We start from the raw sequence: 16,983 nt of genomic DNA, 5'->3' as shown, positions 1-16,983 counted from the left end.
CTCCTTGAGAACACGTGATGTCAGATGTGACTGAAGGTGACTTTCACTTTTACTAAAGTCACAGTGATTACTGACAGTATGTTTACTCTGACTCTCCATCACCGTGTGACTCCCGGGCTCTCGGTCCCGGTGTGTTCCGGACGGTCCCGGTGTGTTCCGGACGGTCCCGGAGATGTTCCGGCTCCGGTGTGATCATGTGAAGCTGAGCAGGAGGAAGCGCTGCAGGAAGTGTGGCGCGTGTGTGTGAGTGAGTGTCGGCAGCAGACATGAAGTGTGTGTCGGTGTCGGTGTCGGTGCTGCTCTGGGTCCTCTGGTCTCAGACTCACGGGGTCCACATTAGGCTCCAGAACCAGAACTGTTCGGATGGAGTGGACGCGGCGGTGCTGGCGGACCTGTCCGCGGTGATCCACCGGGTGGACCGACGCTTCCTGTCCGTCACCATCGACGCCAGTCTGGCTTCAGAGGAGAAGTTCATGTACCTGCTGAGGTGAGTCCAGTCCGACACGAACCTTCCAGCGGAGCAGCTCAGTCTGTGGGACCCGCCGGTTCCGACTGTCGGAGTCCTGTCTCACACAGAGCTTCAGTCTGAACCCAGCAGCCGGTTCCGACTGTTCAGCAGCAGACAGACTCCAGGAAAAGTAACGACAAGTTGTTCAAACAACTTTGAAAGTCATCCGTACGAAAAGTACTCGAGTAAAAGTCTGAAAGTATCTGAGTATTAAAGTAACTGATACATTTACCTTTATGTGGCTCTGATGCAGCATGTAATCTGTAATCTGTAAAGTAACTAAAGTTATCAAATGAATGTAGTGGAGTAAAAAGTAGGAGAGTGGAAGTATAAAGAAGCAGAAAATAGAAATACTCGAGTACTGAGACCCTCAGCGTTACTGGAGTAAATGTACTTAGTTACATTCCATCAGTACTCTGTGTTGTTGATTACTACATGTAACGTTTTGTTTACTTCACCAGAGCCTGTGATATCTGAGTGTTGCTATGACGACACAATTAAACATTTTTCACATATTTACACTTTAAATCCAACATGGCCGCCATGTGACGTGTTTGTGTTGTTGTTGTTTTATGTTAAAATTGATTTAAAAAAAAATTGACTTTAAATGGACATCATGTTGTTTTTGCAGATCAATCTCACTGATCACAGTCCTGATGAAAGACTAATCAATGAACAGCTGAATTGACTCTATTGATAACTTGTTGGTTTCAGATCTGATCAGATAGGATCAATAAGTCCCGCCTTCTGTCTCCTGCAGCTCTCCAAAGATCAGAACTCTGGCGGGAGCGCTGTCTCCGGCCTTTGTGAGGTTCGGGGGGACGAGACAGGACTTCATGGTGTTCGTCCCGCGGAGGCCTGGGCCCGGCTCAGGTGAGGCTGCAGGTAAACTCAGACGCTGCTCTGATGTCTTTGTGCTGGACGGGATTTCTTATAAACCTACTTCCTCCCTCGCAGACGTCACATCATCAGGAAGTGTTGACTAACCTTTAAACTTCCTCAGAAAAATACTGGAAGCAAGTACACAAACAACCAGACGATCGTTGTTTCATTTACAGAAACATAACTGCAGTTTACTGTTTGTTACAGTGAAACAGATGGAAATCAGTTATTTATTGTTTCAACATGAATGTAAACACACCTGCTGTGGAAACATCATCAGACTATTAAAGGAATCAGTCGTTTGTGAGAATATAAATTAAAGTAAATCAAACTCACTAAAGTTAGTTTTGAAAATTTCTTTAAGAAGAAGTGAGCGAGAGGTGAATGATTCCTGAAGAGAAATGTAGAATGTACCTGACTTCATGTTGCTGTCAGAACCGTCCTGTGCTGAACTGGACCTGCCCTCGTGGCTGGAGGAGAAGCTGAAGGCAGACTGGACTCAACAGAAGCTGATCCTGCTGAGAGAAGATCTGCAGAGGAAGTACAGACGAGTCAAGTTCACAGGTACCACTGACTTTCTCACCCGGGTCACAGAAAGAGCTCCAGTCTGGTGTCACACATTTGGATCAACACCGAACCAAAATGTTTTGTTTCCTTCCTTTAACTTCCTGCTGCCTTTGCAGCGTTGATCAGGTTCATGTTGAGTCTGTTCAGATGTCCTGAGTGATCTGATGTTTCTACTCAAAGACTGAAAGAAGTTCATGTAGAACATTTGCCGAATGAACAAGAAGGTCCAAATAATGCAGAATGAGTCAGAGACAGAGTTTCACAGAGTTTATAAAGTGTCTCCAACTCAACAACTCACTAAACTGACACATTTGTTAAGGGAGTCTGGGGACTTTCTCCACGGGGACAAAGAAGGAGCCTATATTGTTACTGTTTAGTGTCTTTGTAACATGTGACATGTTTAGATCAATAACATGTTTCTTCTTTCATAAATGGAGTGTAAATGGTGACATCAGTGTAAACAGTGTGTTCAAACAGCTGATCAATGTTGGCAGGTAAGACTTTAGCACTTTAGACACAGAAGCAGACAGGCTGGTACAGACATGCTGCCACAAACTGACACTTTTTACAAGGAGACAAACAACTTCAGCTGAAAGATTTAATGCTGAATTTACAACAAGGACACAATGACTTACAATCTGTCACACACACAGTTTCATAATGTTTATAAAGTGTTGTGCTACTCAACAACTCCTTAAATTAGCTGATTTGTGAAGGGAGTCTGGTGATGTCGTGGTTGACAGCTGGTTTTACATTTAATGCTGAATTTACAAGAAGGAGACGATGATTCAGAGTCAGACGGGCTGCTGACGCCGGCAGCTTCAGAGAGATGTCAACACTTTTCTCTCTCCTGCGTATTGATATTACAATTCCGGCCCAGAACAGTTGTGATGATGAGGTTCTCAGGTTCTGTCTGCTTGGTGTGCAGCCCGGTCTGATCTAAGTTCTGCTCGGTGTGCTGACTGCTGTCCTCCTGTCACAGAGTCCACTGTGGACCTGCTGCACTCCTTCAGCAGCTGCTCGGGGATGGATCTGATCTTCGGGCTGAACGCTCTCCTCAGAACCGCCGACAACACCTGGAACAGCAGCAACGCCCGCTCGCTGCTGCAGTACTGTGAGTCCAAACAGTACCGGATGTCCTGGGAGCTCGGCAACGGTACACCACTTCTATCTGAACATTTGCATTTATATTCATATAAATCTAGAAAAAACAACACATATTTCCAAAGTGATGCTTCAGACAAACGTACATCAGCTGAGCGGTTCTGCTGGTGAGGCTGAACAGGTTCTGTGATGAAGTGGAGCGTTAGTTTGGGACTATTTTCAGCAGCGGATGAATCCACGTTTGTTGCTGTATGATTGTGTGATTGTGTGATTGATCAGCAGACTTCTCTCAGAGGATCACTGAGACGTTTGAGCCGGCCGACACGACAGGAAAGTTATTTTCTATCCAACAGTGACTCGTTTCTGTTTGTTATCTGCACACTGATGTTAACAGCAGAGGAACAGTGTGTCTGTCTGAGTCGAGTCTGAACACGAAGAAGAATCTGACTTCACTGTAAATCCTCCGTGTGGTGTCATATTTTCTCCTCCTCGCTCATTATTGGAGGGAAGTTACAGTAATATTGAAACTCTGCGGTCTCTTTATCTGAGGTTTGAGTTTCACTTCCGTGTTTTTTGTGTGAGCTGCTCAGGAAGTTATCTCATGTTCTTAATCCGCCCTGAAGACGTTTGTTGGTGTTCTGATCCAGTGAGACAGGAAGTGAGATAAAGGGCTTTTGATTGGACGTCTGGGTCGAACTGAAGGTGATGTCGTGTGTTTGTTCTCAGAGCCGAACAGCTACGAGAAGAAGGCGGGGATTCGAGTGGATGGATATCAGCTCGGGCAGGATTTCACCCGCCTCAGAGAGATGATGTCAGAATCCAAACTGTACCGCGACGCCGGGCTGTTCGGGCCGGACGTGGGTCAGCCGCGAGACCACCGGGTCGACATCCTGGAGGGGTGAGAGACTCGCTGACAGAGATTCTGTAGTCTCATCAAGTGTTTCCTCTGCTGGACATTCATCTAAGTTAGAAACATCTTAATTATTAAACTGTTCCATCATCAGTTCTTGAACAAATCAGAGCCTGAATGAAAAGAGTTCTGGTGGCTGGTTCTGATTCTGGGAGAAGGGATCAAAAAACACACCAGCATTATTCACTGTGATCCAATAAATGCAGAGAACTATAAGAGCTGATGCATATTTTACAGTTTAACATGAAACAGTACAGAACATCAGGTCAGCACTCAGCAGAGACTCTGGTTCTGGTTCTGGTTCTGGTTCTCTGTCTCCTCTCTGTAACGTTACGTTCATGCAGTAAATCTCGGGATCACTGCTGCAGAGAGAAATATCAGAGAAATAACATTTTTAGTACCAGAAGTTACAAAATCATCTCTGAGTTCTGCTCCCGTCATTAAACGGCTCCGGATCAGAACCTGATGAGACTCCAGGTGTTTATTCCTCCAGAACATCTGGATCTTCACACAAATCTCAGCTAACGTCTAACAGCAGAAATGATCCACTGAACACATTCACAGTCCAGCAGAACTTATTTGCTTCACCTCACACGGATCCGGTAGAATCAGTGTCGGACTTCAGACTCTCAGAGAGTCCAACATGTCCGACTGCTGCTGACGTACCGAGACAGATGAGTCCAGTTGGATTGTTCTGCTCGTGCAGCCCGTCGCAGTGATTCTGTCCTCTGTGTCTCTGCAGGTTCTTGCAGACTGGATCCGGGGCGGTGGACGCCTGCACCTGGCACCAGTGAGTCCACCACTGTCAACACCTGCAGACTGACCCGGAGTCAGTGGGTCCAGTTCACATCAGTACAACAAGACTCATTATTTCATTAACCTTTAATAACCTCAGAACCAACAAAGTGTCACAGCAGCACAAACACGTGAATACAAGAGAGAACATGGTGAACAACACGTGATCAGAACTATTGATCATGTTTCCAGGTGAAGATGGAAACTTCAGATAAAGTGGGACGGTTCTGAATGTGTTTCTAAAGAACAGAACAGGAGCAGAACAGAAACTTCAGAGTATTTATTGATCAGCTGACAGGAAGTGTGATGATATTGATACGTTGCGTTCATGTTCTCTCGTCTGCTAGTTACTATGTGAACGGCAGAGACACGTCCCTGGAGGACTTTCTGGACCCGGAGGTTCTGGACACTCTGGCCTTAAAGACGGGTGAAGTTCTGCAGGTGAAGACGAGCTCTGCAGGTGAACAGGTGTGTGTGTGACTCGTCTGCATGTTAACCTGGATGTTTTTCTCTCCCGGGTCAGAAAGTGCAGCTGGCGTCTCCGGGGAAGCCGGTGTGGCTCGGAGAGACGAGCTCGGCGTACGGAGGCGGAGCGGTCGGACTGTCGGACACGTTCGTCGCAGGATTCATGTGAGTCTGAACACACAGAGAGGCAAACAGAACCGGGTCACTGAGAGCCGGGTCACTAGATCACCTCTCAGGAGAACTGCATGCTGGGTTAATTGAGTTTACTGATTACCCAGCAGCCCCGGGCTCATGACCGACCTCACAGCCACAGTCAAGTATGCTTTTCAAAATAAAAGCCAAGTGTTCTGAACTGGTCTAACAGGTGTGTGTGGACGTGTGCTGTCTGCAGGTGGCTGGATAAACTGGGCCTGGCAGCCCGACTGGGCCTGGACGTGGTGATGAGGCAGGTGTTCATCGGTTCTGGCAGTTATCACCTGGTGGACGACAACCTGGATCCTCTTCCTGTGAGACTTCTTTAATCATTTACAACTCTTCATGTTTTAATCGAGTGAGACGAGAAGACTTCATCCTGTGATGCCTTCAGGGTCATCGGTTTATTTTAGAGTTGGCACTGTCAGTGAATGTACATTATCTTTATTCTTCTTTTCAGATGGAAATGTTGTTCATTCCATTCAACTTTATTTATCTGACGGTGTCAGTCACTAGTTAGTTTACAGATGAATGTTATAAAGTAAGATGATGTTTAAAAGAAGACGTGTTATTGATTCAACAGTCAGATTAGAAGTTCAGACTGAAGCTTCTCGTCGAGATGGAAATATAATGAAACATAACAAGTGAAACACTCTCAAATGAACCATCCTGCACACTCAGTAGTTTTACTCTCAACACTGAATACTTTCTGGGCATCAGAACAAGCTGTCAGCACGTGTTATCAGCTTCATCAGGTTGGCTGGATAAAAAGTCAGCAAGCAGCAGTTAGAGATCAGCTGGTGAGCGTTCAGCAGCTAACGAGGCAGATATTCTGTCAGGAGCTGCAGGAGACAAACTGAGCTCAGAGAAGAGAGAATGAATCATCAGGTGACATCAACACGCCTGCAGATGAATGACTGAAACATTAAAGTGTGATCTGATCATCTCCACCTCTCTTCTCTCAGGATTACTGGTTGTCTGTTCTCTATAAGCGGCTCGTGGGTCCAGAGGTTCTGAAGGTGGAAGCGTCTCCCAGCGTCGCTCGCAGTAAAAGAGTCCGGCTGTATCTGCACTGTGCCAACAGGAACAGGTTCTCCTGCTTTAACCTCGCCTGTATTACTCTGTAACCCACATCGTGCTCTGACTCGCCCTGTCGCTGTGTGTGTCTGTAGGTACGGGAGCGGCGCCGTCACGCTGATGGCGATGAACCTCAGTAAGAAACCAGCCAGGATCTCCATTCATGCCCTGGTCTCCTCCGGCACAGTGGAGGCTTTTGTTCTGGAGTCGGAGCAGCCGGGGGAGGACGGCCTCTACTCCAGGTGCTGCTCAATGTGCCCATTTATCAGAGAGTTAGCTGAACATCCTCCAGTCATGGGAAAGGTCACGTTCTGTCACACGCTCTTAATGTGAAAGGGTTGTCAAGGAAGCCAAAGAGCAAGAGAGGAGAACACGTGTAGTTTATATGTTACATGTGTTTAATCTCATCAGGTTCCTCGTGTTTCTGTCAGTCTGTGTTCGTTACAGCAGCTGCAACAGTTCATGTGTTCGCTGAGAAGAGAAACTTCATACAGTCAGAATATGATGAAGATCAGAGTGATGTCATCTGGGTCATCTCAGCTCGGGTGTGGAGACAAATGATGCATTATGGGAACTGTAGGACTAAAGTCAGAAATCTAAACCTCAAAGTGTCTCCTCCCAGAAACAAACTCACCTCAACCTGTGTGTCATACAGGAAAAATGAGTTTAAAGGAACAGTTCACCCAAATAAAGACTCGTTCATCTTCAGTCATCCTCTCCTCCACGACTGAACAGCTTCAAACTGTCCGTTTGTCTCAAACCAGAGAGATTCAAGTCAGTTCACAAAGAGATAACTGCAGACAGAACGTGTTTGGGCTCGTTGGGTTATGAAGCGTTCTGTTGTTTGTCTGTAAATTCAATCAGCAGCTGATTCAAAGACATAATGACAAACGTGTGAGCGGTCAGCTGACTGTCTTCGCTCTGAGTCTCCTTCTACTTCACTTCTCTCGTCTTAAAATCAGATCAGGTGAGAGAAGATCTGCCATCATGTGATCAGTAACACTGATGCTGACTGACTGTGTGTCCTGCTGCAGGTCGGTCCGGCTGAACGGAGTCGTGCTGAAGATGCTGGATGATAAAACTCTTCCTGACCTGAACGGCCTCCGCCTGCCTCCGTCTGAACACCTGCAGCTTCCTGCGTACTCGCTCGCCTTCTTCGTCCTCACAGACGCTCGAGCTGCAGGCTGCGAGTGACCACACACACACACACACACACGCACACACACACACACACACACACACGCACACATGCACACTCTCACACACACACAGACACACACGCACTCTCACACACACACACACACACACACACACGCACACACACACACACACACAGACTTGAACTGTAACACTGGTTTAGGGTTTTGATGCTGTTTGTTTTCTTACATACTTTATAAAGATGCTGGAGTTTCTTATTTATAGAAATGATGCTGTGAAAATAAATAAAGGTTTTTTTATTTGACGACACAAACGTGGTGAAACTTTGGACCGAACCTGACTGAGTCACCTAAAGTCCTACATGGACCGCTGGACTCAGATCAGTACAGAGGAGGATCAGCTCTGATGTCATCAGTTCTACAGATGTTAGCATGATGTTAGCATGATGTTAGCATGATGTTAGCATGATGTTAGCATGATGTTAGCATGATGTTAGCATGATGTTAGCATGTCGACCTGATGAGGATCAATAAAGTGATCACAGTTCATCTTGAGGGGAACATGAACATGACATATTTCAGTCTGGATCAGAGACGGGTTGAACTGATCAATCAATAAATTCCAACTCAGGTTTTTCTGTGTATCTTTATTTGAAGCTGTCGATGACACGTCTGATCAGACGTCTGGTGGTTCACTCCTCTCGCTCCTCGCCGTGTGTGATGATGTAACACAGAGATTTGTAGTCCAGGTGTCCTGCTGCGTCGATGTTGGACGACTGGAACATCTGCTTCACCTGAAATCAGATCAATCATCATCAATACTGCTGATCAGCTGATGACAGGAGCAGAAACACTGAAGCCTGACAGCAGAATTCACTGAACACCGCTCTGATTGATGACTTACTGATCGATCAGGTGTTCATAAATGAAGAAGTAACTATTTAAAGTATTTTCTTTTTATGGAGCCTTTTTAAAAAAGGTATAAATAATAGTTTTTAAAGGAATGAAGAGAGAAAACTGTTATCTAGAATAAAGAAGCAAATATATTTCATATGATGCTAAAACGTTAGCAGCTTTACTTATAACAGGACGGTGACATCATCAGAGTACTTCTACTTTTTACTCGAGTACTCCTGAGTTACTGTTAAACTGCTGAGTACTTTTCCACAAACAAGTGTCAGAAGTTGAAACAAGAATCAGCTGAAGGTTTCAGTCGACTCTACAGATAGAAATGATTTATTATCAGTAATTTACACTTTTAAGACTCTGAGAGACAAAGTGAAGAAATAAATCAGCTCACAGAACAAAATAAATCTCTCCTCACCTGAACATTGTCTCCTGTGTTCAGTGTTTTTACATGTTAGACAAAAATTCAGCTCTGACATTTTGAGTTTCTGCACTGAAGTACTTCATCACTTTCACTTTTTCCTGACTTGATATCTTTACATTTACTCGAGTACTTTAAACAACTCAGATGGAATCAAAGTTAAATAAACCGGGTCGGTTCTGCACCTCCTCAGGTGAGAACTTGTCTGCTTGTGTCATCAGTAGCTTCTGTAATCTGCAAAACCAAAAAGAAAAAACAGGACAAGGATTAATTTTCTCTGAGCAGCTAAAGTCTGTAAATCTGTGATGACACGCTGAGAACGTACTCGTCTTTGTGAACGAAGCCGTGTGCGTCAGGATCAAACATTTTGAAGGCGTTTAAGATGGTTTCCTCCGGGTCAGTACCTGCACACAGACAAACAGAACCAGGAAGAAATAAAACACTGTGTCCATCTCCTGCTCAGTGACTCTCAGTTGACTGGTCGGTTGGTTGGACAGCAGGTGGAGTCAGTCAAAGCTCAGAGGAGGGAAATCAGACATGTGAGGAAGGTCACCTCCTCTTCATCGCTCCACATGTCTGATGTTGTCACGTGATCATTAATGTAGCTAATGTAGAACTTCAGCTGAATGAACAAGAAGGTCCAAATAATGCAGAATGAGTCAGAGACAGAGTTTACAGAGTTTATAAAGTGTCTCCAACTCAACAACTCACTAAACTGACACATTTGTTAAGGGAGTCTGGTGATAAAGACATTCTGTCCACAGTGGTCTGCAGCAGACGGATGTTGGTTCTGGTTCTGAACAGCTCAGTCTGTCTGTCTCTCTGCTGCTGTCGGGTTTCTACGCTGCTCCAGAACTTCTCACCGTGCAGCTTTCCTCCGAACAGGTTGAGGAACATGGTGAAGTTGATCGGGCCCGTGGCTTCTCTCAGCATGTCCTCCAGCTCTCTGTCCTTCACATCCAGTTTACCTGAGGAGACAGCACACCTGTCCACATCACGTCCAACACAAACACCTGCTCACTGAGGTTACCTGTGATCACAGCTACAAACCCAGAGAGGCGTATGTGTCCTTGAGATCCTCTTTGTCGATGAAGCCGTCCCGGTTCTGGTCGATAAGCGTGAACGCCTGGATTAAAACGACAGACACGTGAGATAAAGACTTTAATGAAACGTGGTGTGAATAAAGACTTTACCTCTTTGAACTCTTGGATCTGAGTCTGTTCGAACATGGAGAACACGTTGGACGAGGCTCTCTGAGCTCGCTTGGCTCCTCCCTCCTTCTTCTTCGTCTTTCTGCTCGCCTGAAACAACGATGGAAACATTTCATCATCGTTAACTCAAAGACAGACGAGTTATCACAGGCGGTGTGGACTGAGTGTGACAGACTGGTGCTGTGTGGAATTAAAGGGTAAATCCACCATTTCTCCACAGTACAGTGTTGACAGGTCGTAATGAAACGTAAAGACACATGCTGTCCTGACGATGAGCTCGTTAATCAGACAGAATGGAAAGCAGCTCTCTCTCTCTTACAGTATTAATGAGGTGATAATAAAAACTTTCCTCATCAGTGAATCAACCAGCTGCTCAGAGGAACATCAGGTCCAGAACACTGTGTGGAGCTGGACCGGTGGCAGGGTCCGCCACATGTAAACACAGTGAAACTCCTTTAAGGTCGGTTTGTTAATTCAGTCCCAGTGAAGAGCGTTCAGTGATTTAACAGAAGTTTGAATGTTAAAGTGTTTTTATTTCATGTTTCCTGTCTCTGTGTGATGTCAGCTGATGTCTGCAGCTCGTAAACACTCGATCTGTTGTAACGAGATGATGTCATCGTGTTCTCTATTGTATTCTTATCGCTACATGATTTTAAAGGTTCCCATGAATTTAGAATATGTTTTTTTTAACGTAATTTCTTTTTTTTCAAGACAATCCATGAACACAGACTGGGAGAAGTTCTGAATCCTGGCCGAGTCGGGCTGAAACGACCCGTTAACCTGCTGCTGTCGGTCCAACTCACACAGCTAACGGTCACTGACAGCTGAGGATAATTCAACGTCATACTAACATCGTTAAAGTCTCTGAAATCAGCAGCTGAAGACTAAATCTGTCACCTCCCGCAGATGTTAAAGGAGCAGTCTGTAGAAATGTTAATGAGCAGAGAAACAAACTGAATAATCAGAATCTCTTTGTTTTCATGTCTGAATAAATGTGGCGGACCCTGCCACCTCTCTAGCTTTCTAGATGTTCCACTGATGGCTGAAATATTGTAGTGATTAAAATTATTTGTTCTACAAAACTACAGAATGCCCCTTTAAGTTAACTGTCTGATTTAAAATACTGTTTGTAATCACAGATCTGATATAAAGTGTATGAGAGTGAAGAAGACGTACCATCGCCTGCTGCTCCTCTGTGATGCTGCTGCGCTGATCTGAGAGCAGCTGGTTTAAATACAGCAGCTGTCTGCGGGGCAGGAGGACGTGATGACAGTGTGAATGGACCCGGGTCTTCAGGGACGGGTCTGGACTGAAGCGGGACCCCCGGGGCCCAGCGGAGTTCCCCTTACATGGGCAGGATGTTGGTAAAAGTCGGGTTCTCCGGAGAGCCGACAACTGCTGCTGCTGATCAGAACCTTTTAAAGTGTTTCTATTTGCAGACGGAGGTCGGACGCTCCTCTGATTCACACTTTTATTCTTTTATAGAGCTCGGTTTTAAAATAGGACAGAGAAGAAGAGGCGAGTCGTTTTGTTTCTTCCATGATAAACAGTTGTAGACACAAACAGTCGATCACATGGAGAATCTGTCCTCGTGTTGTATGTCACACAGACTGAGACAAACCTGATGGCAGACCAACAACTGGATGTACAACATGACCTCCTGCTGGCGGTTAACCCTGGAACATCTTGACACCTCAGCAGGTTAAAGGTGTGTGGACCTGTTGCTATGACAACAGTGACAACCAGCTCTGAAGACCCTGAAAACGTCAAATCATCAACATTATTATCATCATCCGGATGTTTCTGAATGTTCGTCAGCTGAAAGAAGCGCAGGTTTAAAACTCTGTACATACGTCTCATCAGGTGATGACATCATCGGTTGTGGGCGTGGCCAGAGGACACCACAGCGCCCCCTAACACCAGGTTATGTGACTACAAACCTTCTCTGATCTTCATGAAACACAGGACTCACAGGTCTCATCGATAAAGCCAGAATTTGATTTTGCGGATTTTTTTGCCCAAGAAGGAAGTCGGCCATCTTCAGTTGTGTACGCCAGTTTTCTTTTTCTTTACCACATTTAGCACGTAGGTTCAAACTCATGAGTCCTTGAAACCAAACGGTCCTCAGGTGCGGCCCAACAGCTCAGCAGCGCCCCCTGATGGCTTCTCACATTTTGTACGTACAGACAAACTCTGACATATGCCAAAGTTTGCAGATCCATCACGAGTCACGAACATCGATATCTGCGAGGCTCTGAGCCTCCTCAGTGACGTCATGGCTCCACAGCTTGAAGCCCCGCCCCCTACATGCACATACATGAACAACATTCGGTATGCATCATCTCATGACCAGATGCACAACAAACCCTGCAGGACCCTCAGTCCTACAGGAAGTCGGCCATTTTGATTCACAGTTGAGATTTTGCCACCAATTGGCGCCGTTTCCCTCCTCGCACTTTAACGACCTCCTACAGATTTAACAGCACAGACGTCACATTCACTCAGTATCATCCTCACACCTGGAAGATGGAAAGGTATCAAAAGCTTTCAGCTCCGTTAGACCTGGTCAGTGTGGCAGTGCGGTCGATTCTGATGCTTCACCATAAAGCATCAAGTCCTTATAACTCCAACACACACTTTCCCATCCACACCAAAGTGCTCTCACATGTAGAGGGATTCAATTAAAAAGAGGGTATTTAAATTATTGTCCATTCATATAAAAGGATTAAATATTGGTCTCAAGAGAGAAAACTTTAATAACAAATACACTTTAATAAAACATATTATTCCTTTAATAATGTGAACGTGTCTGGATTGTTCTCCTTTAAAGATGTTGTGATGCAGTTTGGTTGAATGTCCACCGGGCGGCGCTGTGGTCCTGATTATAATTACATGTTAACGTTGTACATTATGTTAAAAGTTTAAACGAATCTATTTTATTTCTTACCTTTTAATTATATTGTTTACTTTTTACTATTGTCATCATTGTTTGTAATATTCTGTATTTTGGCTGCTGTGGCAAACAAATGTCCCCGTTTGTGGGACAATAAAGGAATTCTGATTCTGATTCTGGTTCTGGTTCTGGTTCTGGTTCTGTCCAGCTCCTTGTGTTGTGTTCATGTGAACTATTACATTTAATAAAGACTTGTTCTATCTGTGGTAACCAGCAGCTCTAATTCATATCAGAATATTAGCAGCAGGGTTCATTCAGCTGTTAAATGTGTAAAAGTGATAAACCTGATACCAAACTCCATAGAAAAAACTAACAATTACATATATCTTTGTAAACTGACAATAATATATAACTCCTTGATGACTCGTTGTGTTCTATAACATATCAACTGTGTTAACTCTTAAAATCGGCACAGATTAGACCTGAGCAGCTGAACTATTTATAACCAGAATTTAAACTTTTATAACAGAGACGCGCCCTCTCACTCCCTCCAGGTGAGCAGATTATATAAAGTGACAAGCTTTTCAAAATGTGGTTTCATTTTCTATTCTTTAAAGTTTGAGTTTAGCTATCATCTGAATAACCAGCACTAGAAGCAGCAAGGCAACTTTAAATTGTTAAATCTGAGAATGGAGTTTGGTAGTAACAGAGAAACAAAAGTCAGGATATGTTTCATCACTCACACAAAACAAGTTTCAGAATATCTCAGCAGTGACTTAAAAGACCATTATTATTATCATAATGAAAAATATGATTAATATAAACCTATTATTATGATTATTGGGAGGGAATATTGTTCTTCTTTACTCCACTGAGACATTATTACTCTGGTTACATGAAGATTAATATAAAACATGCTACAACATTATAACAGTAGGCAACTTCTTAAACGTTACTTAATGTAACATTTGAAGTATTTTCACTCTATTGCTAATTTTATGTCTCTTATTTAATCTACTTGTGTTTTACAGGATGTGAAAGAGCTCTGTACTCAAAACCACAGTGTCCTAATACTGAACTAGTTCAAGTCCTGCATGCAAATTTACTTGAGTAAAAGTACAAAAGTGTCAGCATCATTATATTTGTACTGCTGGTGAAGATGGAGCTGATTTAATTTACTTTTCATTCAGCTGGATGGATTTTGACCAATGGATCAATAAAAGTCTTTATCCATAACAGCCTAATAAATCATAAATTATATTTGTATTATTAATATAAATCTGCAAAGCCATAAAGTGATCCAGTGAAAGTAGTGCGGTATAAAGTGCGTTACTCTCTCTGTAGAAGTAACGTAGTGTAACTGTGCTGAGTAACACACATGTAATCAGTTACTTCTTTGTTAAACTGGAACACAATCACACATTAACTTTTTAGATGATAATCTCCATGAAACATGAAGTCTGACTCTGATGTTCCAGCAGTGAACACGCGGCTCAGCGGACCGTGAACGCCTCGCGTTAATACTACACTACCCACAGCCCCCCGCGTTGAGCCGTGTTGTAGGAAATCCGCTTGCGGCGGATTATTGTAATCCGACAGAGGGTCTGGACGACACATCGGATCACGACAGAGCAGCAGAGCCCAGCGGCCTGTAACAGATGCAGCTCGTCCGAGAATAAAGGGATAAAGTTGAGATATGATCTGACGCACTGCTCGCTGCTCCTGAAGGCATCATCGGCGGCGGCCGGGCCGTTTCCTGGACCATCGATTCATCCGACACCCACTGACAGCGGCTCGGCATCACTGCAGCACAGCACGGCTCACAGGAGAAGCTTTAATTTGTTAGTTAAAGACATCTCCCCTTCTCCCTTCCCCCGCCAGGTTTAACTCAGCACGGCTCGGCTCGGCTCGGCTCGGTCGCACAGTCGCACAGTCTGCGGAGCGAAGCGCTGCTGCTGACACATAACTAGCTAGCGCGGCTAGCTCACCCCAGCTAGCTAGCTAGCTAGGAAGGAATTTATCAAGTTTAGTCAGGAATTTAGCGAATTCTCCGACCCGCAGCCCGCCCGGACGGAGGATGTCGGCCAAAGACCAAAACAAACTGTCCACCACGGAGCGACCCATCAAAGGTACGAGACATTTATCTGCTTCTGTTCTGTTGACGGGTCAGGAAGTTAACGGGGCTGCTGTCAGCTAGTCGGCTAAATGTGAGCAGGGCAGCTGAACGCGCCGCTGGATGTCAATCAGCCCGCTAACAGTTAATTTACTCGGGGCTTTTTCTCTCTCTCTCCGTGGTGGAGCCCGGTGGATCCCGGTGGATCCCGGTGCTGCCCGCCGCCTCTCCGCCTCTCCACCCCGGGGGGACGCGTCAGGCAGCCGGGCGATGCAAGTTAATCAATCCAGCGCCTGCTAATGAGTTAGCGGGTTAGCTTAGCTGTCCGGAGTGCCAGATGTCAGCTCTGCGTTTGACATTCAACCGTTAACGTGGTTCAGGTTCACCTGGACCCGGTCTGCAGCCAGACCGCGGCCCCTCATGGAGGACCTCTGTGCGGGCAGATTACCGTCGTGTGGTGCAACATTTAATGGTTGTGGACGTGAATGCAACGCTGCAGTGTTGTACTGAATGCAGGAGGTGTGTGTGTGTGTGTGTGTGTGTGTGTTGGCCTGATTAAACAACCCCTCCCTTTCCAACAGCTGTTTTTTTTTTTTTTTTTTTTTTTTTTTAGAAAATGACTTTCTGAAGACAAGAAAGTCTTTATTAAAGCAGCTGCAGACAGTTTCCCTCCGGACACCATGAGTCCAGGTTCAACACAGACAGGCAGCTTATTAATCCATCGATTGATGACAGAAGACTGTTTTCATAATCGGTTAATTAACATTCTCTGACCCCAGAATCTGAACTGTGAGGGTTTTATTTGCTGGGATGGAAGAAGACATCTCCTCAGACATGTTCTGATATTCTACACGATCATTTGATTAACTGAGGAAATCATCAGCAGATTTATGATAGTTATCAGTCTTAGTTGCAGCCCTGAATGCCACACTTCAGTTGGTTCAGGTGTGTTTGCAGATACACACACACACACACACACACACACTCCTGTCGGTTGTTGGAAGGACGATTTATTCTGGCGGGAATCATTTCTGAGCTCCATATTGTGACACTGATGTTGCACCACATTCTGTGACCCAATTAGACTTTTCTACCATATTCCCGCTGCACAGTGTCCATCTTTATTCTCCTCAGTGATCAGACTCATGGAGAGACAGAAACCCGTCACTGTCTCATCTGAGCTGCAACGAGTAATTGTCAAATATTAACTGAATCGCTATTTATAACTATTTTTTATAACTGATTAATCAGTTTGTGTTTTATCTCAGCTCGTTAAATGTGAACATTTCCTGGTTTCTTTCCTCCTGCGACAGTAAACTGAATATTTTTGTGTTGTTGGTAAAACACTGATCCACATGTTTCAGACAGCGCGGTTCTGTTAATCCTTCGGGTCAGCCGGTCCGAGCCTCCCTGGTGTGACTGTATCAGAACCTCTCGTCCTTCAATAACACAATAAGTAGTTGGAGTGGTTGATAACCTTCTCGTACAGGACGCAGTGATCCGGCTCGTCTGTCTGATCACTTTTGTTTTCTGTTGTCGCTGGAGCACACTGTGAGTCACTGAGGTTTTTAACCTTTTTGATGTCGTGACCAGCAAGTGGATCAACACCAGTACGGTCGACGACGAGGGCCGGCCCCTCTGAGGGGGAAGAGGAAGTGATGTCATAGCAAACCTGCACAGCAGCCACTCACGCCGAACTGTCTGATTTAAGAGTGAATCAATGATTCTGATCATTTCAAAGTCTGATGAGATAAAGACAGATGATCAGTATCAGTGATTCTT

General features: G+C 44.9%; 3 protein-coding genes across 8 annotated transcripts in view; 2 read left to right on the top strand and 1 right to left on the bottom strand.

The window, feature by feature from the left end:
* The first annotated feature begins 140 nt into the window (after nt 1-140).
* On the top strand, nt 141-8,291 carry LOC115592677 (heparanase-like). 4 transcript variants are annotated; one of them, XM_030435717.1, is made up of 12 exons: nt 148-487; nt 1,269-1,381; nt 1,826-1,954; nt 2,940-3,113; nt 3,788-3,959; nt 4,714-4,761; nt 5,114-5,207; nt 5,290-5,396; nt 5,623-5,737; nt 6,389-6,513; nt 6,596-6,742; nt 7,535-8,291. In XM_030435717.1, the coding sequence occupies exons 1-12, from the start codon at nt 267-269 to the stop codon at nt 7,692-7,694; spliced, it is 1,605 nt and encodes a 534-aa protein (XP_030291577.1). In that variant the 5' UTR covers nt 148-266; the 3' UTR covers nt 7,695-8,291. The 4 variants fall into 4 exon arrangements, with proteins under 4 accessions (XP_030291579.1, XP_030291578.1, XP_030291577.1 ...); XM_030435716.1 differs by having other exon boundaries at nt 1,269-1,393; XM_030435718.1 differs by lacking the exon at nt 2,940-3,113 and having other exon boundaries at nt 146-487; nt 1,269-1,393.
* Nucleotides 8,285-12,243, bottom strand: LOC115592715 (myosin light chain 5-like). The gene is made up of 8 exons (XM_030435770.1): nt 12,049-12,243; nt 11,372-11,952; nt 10,178-10,285; nt 10,035-10,110; nt 9,848-9,952; nt 9,310-9,388; nt 9,170-9,218; nt 8,285-8,451 (listed from the first exon to the last, which is right to left on the bottom strand). Exons 2-8 carry the CDS (start codon nt 11,372-11,374, stop codon nt 8,350-8,352), a joined length of 522 nt encoding a protein of 173 aa, XP_030291630.1. The 5' UTR covers nt 11,375-11,952; nt 12,049-12,243; the 3' UTR covers nt 8,285-8,349.
* Nucleotides 12,244-14,615: 2,372 nt separating this feature from the next.
* LOC115592682 (serine/threonine-protein phosphatase 2B catalytic subunit gamma isoform-like) overlaps nt 14,616-16,983 on the top strand; it is a 29,995-nt gene continuing 27,627 nt past the window's right edge. For 2 of the 3 annotated variants that reach the window (XM_030435727.1, XM_030435725.1), the window contains exon 1: nt 14,616-15,217. In XM_030435727.1, the coding sequence (XP_030291587.1) occupies nt 15,166-15,217 (52 nt within the window). In that variant the 5' untranslated portion in view covers nt 14,616-15,165. The remainder of the gene's footprint in view (nt 15,218-16,983) is intronic. The other variant, XM_030435726.1, reaches the window with a different exon arrangement.

The sequence above is a fragment of the Sparus aurata genome, chromosome 12 (genome assembly GCF_900880675.1).
Source record: "Sparus aurata chromosome 12, fSpaAur1.1, whole genome shotgun sequence".
Taxonomy (NCBI): domain Eukaryota; kingdom Metazoa; phylum Chordata; class Actinopteri; order Spariformes; family Sparidae; genus Sparus; species Sparus aurata.
This window is presented reverse-complemented; position numbering and strand designations above follow the sequence as displayed.